At 37.4% G+C, this 11,110-nt stretch overlaps 1 protein-coding gene across 1 annotated transcript in view; it reads right to left on the bottom strand.

The window, feature by feature from the left end:
- The window catches only part of LOC111784949, a gene marked incomplete at its 3' end in the record, with an annotated part of 16,760 nt that extends 8,237 nt beyond the window's left edge, over positions 1–8,523 (bottom strand). Inside the window, 12 exon segments of the mRNA XM_023665457.1 lie at positions 215–276; positions 366–747; positions 1,577–1,911; positions 1,913–1,976; positions 2,068–2,236; positions 5,933–6,246; positions 6,249–6,294; positions 6,296–6,363; positions 6,694–6,725; positions 6,793–7,184; positions 7,281–7,435; positions 7,629–8,523. Coding sequence (XP_023521225.1) covers positions 215–276; positions 366–747; positions 1,577–1,911; positions 1,913–1,976; positions 2,068–2,236; positions 5,933–6,246; positions 6,249–6,294; positions 6,296–6,363; positions 6,694–6,725; positions 6,793–7,184; positions 7,281–7,435; positions 7,629–8,523 — 2,914 coding nt within the window.
- Positions 8,524–11,110: the final 2,587 nt, after the last annotated feature.

Below are 11,110 nucleotides of genomic sequence, written 5' to 3' on the forward strand. Positions count from 1 at the left end.
TAACATGATATTCAAACCTTGTTGTTGACATTTTAACGTCTTCCAACTTCAACCGTGCAAATATTCAATTGTTCTTCGCCAATCGTATTAGCTTCTAATTCTACAAATGATGGTTGAACTGAGTCGATCTAATTTTGTAGATGAAGAATGAATGTTTGTTGAATCTTCTTCACCTTGGATCGTGTAATAGGTCCAGTTGGAACGTTTGGAACACCATGATTCTTATCATCTTCCCCCTCTTCAAAAGGAGTCGTCCTCGAATCAGAAAAATCATCACCTACATCAAATCAGAAAAATCATCATCTACATCAAAAGGACTCAAGTCAGCAACATTGAAAGTAGAATGTATTAAAAAGTCTCCGGGAAGGTCAATTTTATATGCATTGTTATTAATTCTTTCAAGGACTTGATAAGGGCCATCCCCTCTTGGATGTAACTTTGTCTTCCGTTGAGATGGGAATCGCTCCTTGCGAAAATGTATCCAAACCCAGTCACCAGGTTTAAAAATGATTTCCTTCCGTCCTTTGTTAATCCTTGAAGCAACTTTGAAATTTTGGTTCTCAATTCTCTCCTTCACCTCCTTGTGCAATGTTTTGATCAAGTCTGCTTTACTTGTGGCTGCCTCACTCATAAACATATTAGAAGGAATAGGAAGCAAATCAAGAGGCGTAAGTGGATTAAATCTATACACAACTTCAAAAAGAGAACAATGAGTTGTACTATGAATTGCTCTATTATATGCAAACTCTACAAATGGCAAACATTCATCCCAAGACTTAATATTCTTAGAAATAATAGCCCTAAGCAATGCTCCTAATGTTCTATTAACCACCTCAGTTTGTCCATTGATGACATGTAGTTGAAAACAACAATTTGATACCCAATTTACCCCACAATACTTTCCAAAAGTGACTTAGAAATTTAGCATCCCTATCACTAACAATTATTCTAGGGATTTCATGTAATCTTACTACTTCCCTAAAAAATAAGTCAGCAACATGTTTTGCATCGTCCGTCTTCTTACATGCAATAAAATGAGGCATCTTACTAAATCTGTCTACCACAACAAAAATACTATCTTTACCCTTTTTAGTGTGCGGTAAACCAAGAACAAAATCCATAGATATATTAGTCCAAGGTTCATTAAGTACACTCAAAGGAGTGTACAGTCCATTTGGTTGTGATCTTGATTTAGCTTCTTTGCATTTAAAGCATTGACTACAAAATTTATGAACATCATGCTTCATTTTCGGCCAAAAGAAGTGTTCATGCAACATATTATAAGTTTTATTAATCCCAAAATGTTCAATTAAGCCACCACCATATGCTTCTTTTACAAGAAAATCTCTGATAGAGCATTTAGGAATACAAAGCTTACTTTTCTTAAATAAGAATTCATGAACCACATAATAATCATCTACCGCTGTTTTTGTAAGACAAGATGCATAAATAATTCTAAAGTCGTGATCATCTCGATATAATTCTTTAATATGCTCAAATCCAAGAATCTTTGCACTGAGAGAAGTAAAAAGATTGTACCTTCTAGATAATGCATCAGCTACCACATTATCCTTACCTTGCTTATATTTGATGACATACGAAAATGTTTCAATAAACTCCACCCACTTTGCATGCCTACGGTTCACTTTGCTTTGACCCTTAAGATACTTCAAGCTTTCATGATCAGAGTGGATCACAAATTCTCTAGGCCATAAGTAGTGTTGCCACACCTGCAATGTGCAAACTAAAGCAAACAATTCTTTATCATAGGTAGGATAGTTCAATGCTGCCCCATTTAGTTTTTCACTAAAATACATTACAGGTTTGCCATCTTGCATCAAAACAGCACCTATGCCCAAACCACTTGCATCACACTCAATTTCAGAAGTTTTATCGAAGTTAGGCAAGACAATTCTTAAGCTCATTAAATGCATTCTCTTGCCTATCTCCCCATTTAAAAACAACATTCTTTTTCACTAAGTCATTCAATGGTGCAGCTATGGTGCTAAAATCTTTTATAAATCTCCTATAGAAGCTAGCTAACCCATGAAAACTACGAACATTGACTTGCATTTTGTGGTGTTGGCCAATCCCTGATTGCTTTAACTTTCTCTTCATCTACTTCTACTCCATTCTTACCAACTATGAAGCCAAGAAAGTTAACTTTTTCCATGCAAAAACTACACTTATTAAAATTAGCATAAAGTTTCTCTTTTCTAAGTGTAATCAAAACTAACTTAACATAACACCCCAAAAAATGAAGGAAAGCCACCTATGCAAGACCCAAAGGATCCAAGGAAGGAAATTATGAGGATTAAGCAAGAAAGGGGTCTTAGTAAGTCATTTCTAAACCATAAGAAGTAATCTTAAGGACTCAAGACCTTTGGAGAAGGATTGGGAATGAAAGCGTAAGCGAAAAGGACAAAAAGGTCATTTTCTCAAATATCAAGGATCTTCCCAGATTTTTTAGTTCCTTATCTTGAATGAATTTCAAGATGCTCAAGAAGGGAAGAATGATCGACATGAGATGAAGGATTTTTAGAAAAATTATGGATTTTTCAGGAAAATAATATTAAAATATTCAGAAAGTGAACAATTATCGTAATACCCCTGGAAGAATGGATAATTACGAAAATGCCCCTCTGATCAGAATCAGAGCAGCTACAGTGACCATCTGAGAAAAAATCTCTCGAAACTCAAATATCAGCCATTGGATCTTCCCCAAAATTGGGTATGATCTAGAAGATGGACAGATCATCACATCCAACGGCTATTATGCAAAACCAAAGTCGGTGAGGCTCTGACTGGAGTAGATATTTTTGGTGGATTTTCCAAAATATCCAACCGCCAATTCACGACGATTCTAGAGCTTTAAATGTTGGTTTAAGCTCCGCCTATAAATTCTAAAGTAGGGGCAAGAATATGGAACAAGACTCGAGCAAGGTCGAGCACCCATTCGAGAGTTATGAGTGTTTAGATTTTGGGTCAACTACTCTCGGGTTTCTTCTAAATTCAAGAGAAATTCTCCAGCATTTCCTTTCAAACTTGTTCCTATAGCTTCTAAACAAGATTACCCACAAGTTCTATGAAGGAATCAAGAGCTGAAACGTCGTAGAACAAGATACCCAAGAGATCAAAAATCTGACGTTTCGGGTGAGTTGTATACCGAGAATGATTTCTCGAAAGTAAGGACCCACACTCAAAGACGTTCCTCCAAGCCAATTCCTATATCATGAGGAAAGGATATGGAAGAGGTTCCATGAAGAAATCGAGCCTTGAAAACCCCTAGAATCAGCTACCCGATAAGAAATTCCCTGTTTTAGCTCCGGCGAGGAAAATGATTTTAGACAAACTTTGGAAGCAAATATCTTAGGCTACGATCCAAGAAAAGGTACGAAATTTATCCCCAACTCTTCTTTATAATACCCTCTTTAAGTTTCATGAAGGAATCGAGGGGAGAAACGGCGTGATAGAAGCTGGGGAGGGCGAGTTACAGACGGCGGTGCGAACGGTCGTGCGCGTCTTCTTCTTGTCTGGAGGAAGAAGACGATGACGTGGCCGGTTCAACCCAAAAACTCGACCTTCCCTCAGTTTTTCTCAATTTTAACCCCCTTCTAGATCGGTTCTCATGAAAAACTCTATGGTTCTAGAAAGTAGACACAATAAGGAGTTTGTGAAAGGAAAGTTGAAGTAATTCGGGTACCGGAAGCTCAAGAAAAGATTTCCTGAACGTCGACAACGAGGTAAGTAGCCACCTTGGACTTTTTGTTAAGAAATACTTGTATGAATCGCTTGGATTTCCATATGAACCCTAAACCAAGTATGAAATTAGGATATATGAAAGAAAAACCCTAGGAACCATTAGTTAAGACCTTGAATCGAACAAATTGCTCGAGATTTAGATAATGTTAAAATAACCAACTAGATGAACTCCGCTGCCTATGAAATTTTAATACTGAGAATACTATAGCATGTTGAGGTTATATATGAAGTTTGGTAGTCATTGGATAAGGATAAGTAGGTAAACCAAGAAATTGTGCAAAATGACCATAATGCCCCTAAGGACATCTACCTACGGTTCATGATGTAGATGACCTCCAAATGCTATGAAACCCTGTAGTAAATCTTATTTTATGATGTTGGATTATTTCGTGAAGTTTGAAAGCCATTGGAAAACGTTAAATAGCAAAACCAAGAATTAGGTGTGAAATGACCAAAATGCCCCTAGGACTACTTAAGAGATTTCAAGGTCTATACGTGCTCCGAATGATTTGCTACTTCTTATAAGGTCGTTTATGAAGGACATGAAGATAAGTTTGAGGTTTCAAGTTGATTAGAGTAAGTTTGGAACCTAAACCAAGTTAGGATCCAAGAAACACCTAAAGGAAACACCACAAGACTCTAGACTCTTCTAGAACCCTCTCAAGGACTCCCTAGGAATCTATGACCTTCTAGAGCAACTTACACTAAGATGGGTTCATATAGTTATAAATACAAGTTACAACTTATGCCTCAAGAAATTAAGGACCTTAGAAACTTACAAGATTAAGAACCAAGAACAACAACACACAAACTTTACAACTACCAAAGTAAGAAGAATGCTAGGTACCACTCAAGGACGAGGGACCAAGGTCCCAAAACACAAGGAACTCAAGAATGCTAGATAATACTCTAGTCATGTCCAAAGTTACCCATGACCTCCCACCAAGTGGTGCCCAAGAATTCCTCTTCTAGGTGGGATGCCCTGCACCATGTTTCCTTTGCAGGATGACATGCCTCAAGATTTCCTTACCTAGAAGGGATGCCCTGCAAGCTGCAGGATGCCATGTTTAAGTATGGATCGAGCAAGTGACCTTTACGGTCTGTTAAGGGGAGTAGTCTAAAGTCACAGAGGAACAGGAAGAGAGTACGTTACCTTAGCCACGAATCAAGAACCTCCTAAGACCTCCCACGGTACAGCATGCTCATGACTAAGACTACGCTGCTTGGAACGCATGAAGCTTTGAGCGTAGGTTAAGCAGACTGTATTATAGGGCAAGCCCTTGATGCAGTATTAAGACTACATCGCTTGGAATGTAAGAAGCCTTGGATGTAGGTTTTCAGACTATGCCGCTTGGAACGCATGAAGCCTTGGGCATAGGTTAAGCAGACCGTATCGAGGGGCAAGCCCTAAGATGCGGTAAGACTACATCGCTTGGAACGCATGAAACCTTGGATGTAGGTTAAGACTGTGTCACTTGGAACGCATGAAGCCTTGGACACAGGATTGTCAGGTGCATGTCAGTGCCGTAAATCCTAGGGGGAGTGTCTCAGAGAATGAATCAAGGACAAAACAAGAACTAAGAAAGTACCAAGAACAAGAAAAAGATCAAGGAATAGAACAAGGATCAAGATCCTAGTTCTAAGGACAAGAACTAGGAACAAAGAACCAAGAACAAAAAACCATAGTACAAAGGCCCTTAAAGGAAACCAAGGTTTTAGGATTCAAGGACCAAGGTCCTCAAGAAAGATCAAGATAAGAACCCCAAGTCAAGAACAAGAATTAGAAGGGCCTAAGTACTTACAACAAGAACTAGATCAAGAACAAGCAAGAACAAAGAATGTGGTACCCTAGCATATCAAGGACATGATTAAGAGCCTACAAGTAGGCTACTTACTGAGTCTTGTACTCATTCCTTATTCTCCATTTTTTTTCCAGGTGATAAGGAGCTGGTCAAGGTCGGGAGCGGACTCTAGAGCATGTGCCATAGACTAACCTCATCTGTCTTCTTCAACCCTTTTGTTTTAAAATGTTTTGTGTATGTTCCTTATTTTGTGTTTTAACTAGTATACGTATAAACTTTATTTTGATATAATGTAAATATAATGTTTTAAATTCCTTTGTTTTATTTTGCAAAAAAAAAATTACCCGTTTCTTTTTAGTCATCGACACTCGGTCCTTACACTTAACATGCTCCACATGCTCATGCAAGGTCTTTGAATAAATTAAAATATCATCAAAATACACAACAACATGCTTTCCTAAATATTCTCTCAAAACGTGATTCATTAAGCGCATAAATGTACTAGGAGCATTCGTTAACCCAAAAGTCATAACAAGCCATTCATACAATCCAAACTTAGTTTTGAACGCGGTTTTCCATTCGTCTCCTACATGCATTCTAATTTGATGATATCCAGATTTCAAGTCAATCTTTGAAAATAAACATGAACCATGCAATTCATCAAGCATATCGTCTAGCCTATGATAGGATGTCGATACTTTTCCGTGATTTTGTTGATGGCTCTACAATCCACGCACATGCACCACGTTCCATCTTTCTTCGGCACCAATAAGACTGGTACAGAACATGGACTCAAACTCTCTCGTATATAGCCCTTCTCCATAAGCTCCTCTACTTGCCTTCGAATTTCTTTAGTCTCAGTTGGGTTGTCTCTATAAGCTGGCCTATTAGGAATTACTGCCCCCTAGAATGAAGTCTATTTTATGTTCAATACCTCTAATGAGAGGTAGTTCTTTAGGGACTTCATCCTCGAATACATCATCAAATTCCTGTAAAACAGATTGAAACATACTAGGCAAAGACAAATTATTATCGTTAGAGACCAAACATCCTTCCTTATACACAAGTACAAAGATGGTTTTTTGTGAGAACATTGCCCTTCTAACCTCTCCAACTCTACCCAAACAACTCACATTCTTTCCTTTTTTTTCCAATTTCATTCTTTTTTTTACTATGGTTTTCTTGTTGAATTTTCTCTATTTTTCCACTCAACTCTTTTTCCTCAAACTCTTTCTTTTTTTCTTCCAACTTTAATGGATCAGCAAATACATTTGCAGAACTCAAAGGTACAAGAGTGGTTTTTCTACCATCTTTTACAAAAGAATACCGATTCAAATAGCCATCATACATAACCCTCCTGTCAAATTGCCATGGTCGGCCAAGCAATATGTCTCCTGCATGCATTGGTAAAACATCACAAAGAACTTCATCTTTATATTTTTCCAAAGTAAAAGATATTAAAGCTTGAGAAGTTACCTTCATTGTTCCACTGTCATTGAGCCATTGAAGCTTGTAAGATTTAGGATGGTGTTGGGTTGGAATTAGCAACCTTTTGATCAGCATTGTACTTACGACATTGGTGCAGCTTCCACTATCAATTACAAGACTACAAGGAGTCCCCTTGACCAAACACCTTGTGTGGAATAGGTTGTCTCTTTGATCATCAACATCATTCTCAGTAACTTAAGTTGTAAGAAGTCTTCTGGTTACAAGTACCAAATGACTCCCATCTTCTAGTTCCTCCTCATTCTCCTTGATTTCCTCTTCAACTAGCTCATCATGGACACTTTCCTCACTGTCTGTGACAACTTGTCCATTCTTGATGATCATTACTCTCTTGTTAGGACAATCACGACTAAAATGACCAATTCCTTGACATTTCCTCTTCAACTAGCTCATCATGGTCACTTTCCTCACTATCTGTGACAACTTGTCCATTCTTGATGATCATTACTCTCTTGTTAGGACAATCACGACTAAGATGACCAATTCCTTGACATTTTCAACATTTGATGTCTCTATTTCTTTCTCGAATCTCCTTATATTCCTCCGCTTTCTCTTTACCCTTGGAGGTCTCAACTTTGTTCTTTTTGTCAGGATCATACTTGCCTCCAACTTTGAAATCTATCTTTTCAATATTTGCATTCTTTTTCCAAGTGTTGAAAGTAGTAGACTTTGAAATACCATACCTCTTGGAGTTCTCCTTCTCCCAAGCTAGTTGCCCTTCGATTTTGACAGCAAGGTGTAACAATTCTTGCATATCAAAGTACGCTTGCCTATCCACTTGATGAGCAAGTTGTCGGTTTAACCCACCAAGAAATCTAGCCATTGTATCTTCCTCATCTTCATCAATACATGCTCTATTCATAAGGGTCTCCATTTCTTTGTAATATTCTTCAACACTTTTGGATCCCTGTTGTAAAGTATAGAGTTTTTGCTTGAGTACTCGAGAATAATGCTTAGGAATGTACCTTTTTCTCATTAATGTCTTCAATTCCTCCCACGTTTCAATTGGTTCTTCATAATTTCTCCTCCACTCTGATTTCAAAGATGTCCACCATATAATGGCGTAATCACAAAATTCAGCCACAGCTAACTTCAACTTTCTTTCTTTACTGAAATTGTTGCAATCGAAGACATGCTCAATTTTGCTCTCATATTGCAAATACTCCTCTGGATCAGATCCCCCATATAAAGTTGGAATTTTTAGCTTTACTCCCCCGACTCCCTTTTCTTTTTCTCTCTCATACTGGTACTCCCTTTCAATTCTTTTTGGTGCTAAAATTTCTCTACCCCTTCTTCTGACTCTTCCTCTCCCTCGACCGACATCTCTCCCTCCCCTAGTAGGACTATGTCCTGCTAAAAGGGTGACATTTTCATCTTCTTCATTTTCAACTCCTTCATTCAAGAGTACTTCCCTCCCTTGAAGATTACCTAAGGCTATTTCAATTCGCTCCATCCGGTCTGTCAATGTACTAATAACCTGATTCAAACGAGTAATTGTTCCGACCTATGCTTCTCTCCACCTAGCTTCATTGATCTCCCCTCCATTTCCTCCATCTTGGTTCATGATTGTACAAACAGTAGTGGAATATGTTTAGGACCTCACACACTCAACTCACTGATTTTACACTCAGGGACACTCGTGTTTATACACATAAAGGTAGGCTGTTTGGGAAAGTGACTAAATAATGATCAAGGTAGGCTAATATATCGGTAAAGCAATTCTGATAGTAGCAAGCTATTCAAGGCAATCAAGATAAGTTAATTATGAAATAACAACAAAATAAAACAAGACGTGAACAAAAAAATAAGGGACACGAAGATATTTTTGGATATAATTGCACAATGAAAAAAAAATTCCAAAAAGAAAGGACGTGAAGATTTTAAGAACGATCTAACTCTTCTTTTTACAGAATTCGGGAAATTTAGAAGTTATCTTCAAGCGTAGATTATGAGAAAAAAAAAAATCAAACACAATGGTTCTACATTTAGATGGATGAAGAAAAAGATGTGAATCGAAGTTTATTTGATGTTCAAATAAACATGCAAATGATCTAAAAAAAACGATAAATATCGTTTATAATCACAAATAAACATGCAAATGATCTAAAAAAAATGATAAATATCGTTTATAATCACAATCGTAAGAACAAATATGATAAGATTTTTTTTCTCAAGATCTCAACGTGATCTTTAGGAAGAAAATGAGAACAAAGTGAAAAGTTGATGAATAATGTCGGAAATGATAGCAAGAAAATAAATTCTAGAGTCGACCACAAAGATGTAAACTTACGCTCTGATACCAAATTGATAAGGCAACCCTAATCCTCAGCCCAACGATCCAAGCTTTTGTTGAAGCAAAAACCCTTGAATCAAAGTAATTAACACATTCTTATACGAAATTTGGATCCACCAAGAGATAAGGCTAGAATTAGATTACCTCTTATGATCGAAGATTTGGAAACCTTGTTCTAAATTGAGTCACTCCACAATCTAACTTGATCAGGGCTTGATTGAATGGCTCGAGTGCAATTCTACCACAAGAATTGCTTGAAACTTAGAAATGACATATATGATGCTCGGATTTCTAAGGAAAACGTCTCAATTTGAGATCTGATTACATTCATCCACGAATCTGAAGTTTACATAATATATTGTGGGTATTTATAGTCTCCCAACAAAATATGTTTGTGGACGAGATTCAATCCCGATCCCCTTTAATCTCCACAAATGATGAAGTCAATTTTTACCAATTGACCATTGCAAAATGAAAACAAAAAAACAATAAAATCTTTCAACAAATGTTGATATGTTTGAGTGGCTAAAGAAATAAACTTGAAATCTATTAGGCTTCACTTGTGTAGGTTCAAACCTTGTTGTTGACATTTTAATGTTTTCCAACTCCAACCGTGCAAATATTCAATTGTCCTTCGTCAATTGTATCAGCTTCTATCGATCTTCTTTGCCTTGGATCATGTAATAGGTCCAGTTGGAACGTTTGGAACACCATGATTCTAATCATCTAGTACGTAATAAACATCTTGGATTTACCCCATTACACCATCCTTTTGCAAGAAATGTATCGTTCCTCGGCATTTAACCTCCACCTTTGACGCATCTCCAAATGACACATGACCATCTTTAATCTCTTGCATCTCTTTGAATAGGTGCTCGTGACCGCAAATATGGTTGTTTTCCCTTAGTCGAGGTACCATGGAGTGTCGTTGTTGATGTTCTCTTCATCTTGAGCCATCAAGAGAAGACCTTCATGTTAGGGTATGGAGCCTGCTGCTTATTTATAGCTTGGTCAACGGTTATATTTGGTAAAGCTATATCCGATAAAGCTATATATGGTAAATAGCTATATATAGTAGATGGTTAAATCTGGTAAAGCTATATATAGTAAATAGCTATATATAAGAGATGGTTAAATCTGATAAAGCTATATATAGTAAACTGAACTATATATATATCCCGTCTGGTGGAGCTTTGGAAAGGTACTTCCTGTATTCTCTGTATTCTCTCTTACTGTACATACTTGAAGTCATCAATATAAATCCTTTAGCTAGAGTTCTCCTTGCATTTTCTCTATCCTATTCTTTGTGTTCATCTAGATCGAGTGTGTGCGTTGTTGTGCGATCCTAACAACTGGTATCAGAGTTAGGCGGAAGTCACCACGATCTGTGAAGATGGAAAGTTCAAAGATTGGAATTGAGAAGTTTGATGGATCTGATTTTGGTTTCTGCAAAATGAAGATTGAAGATTATCTGTATCAGAAAGGTCTTCACGAATCCTTGTTGGGGGTGATGCCTAATACCATGACCACGGAGTAGTGGAAGCTTAAGGATCGACAAGCCTTAGGGCTAATTCGGTTGATGCTATCTAGAAACGTGGGGTTCAATATCATCTAGGAGAAGACAACGTCAGATCTGTTGAAGGCACTGTCGAATATGTACGAAAAACAGTCGGCTATGAACAAGGTGTATTTGATGCGGAGATTGTTCAATCTACAGATGTCTGAAGGTGGACTTGCTGCTGATCAT

Source organism: Cucurbita pepo, unplaced genomic scaffold (genome assembly GCF_002806865.2).
Source record: "Cucurbita pepo subsp. pepo cultivar mu-cu-16 unplaced genomic scaffold, ASM280686v2 Cp4.1_scaffold000311, whole genome shotgun sequence".
Lineage (NCBI taxonomy): Eukaryota > Viridiplantae > Streptophyta > Magnoliopsida > Cucurbitales > Cucurbitaceae > Cucurbita > Cucurbita pepo.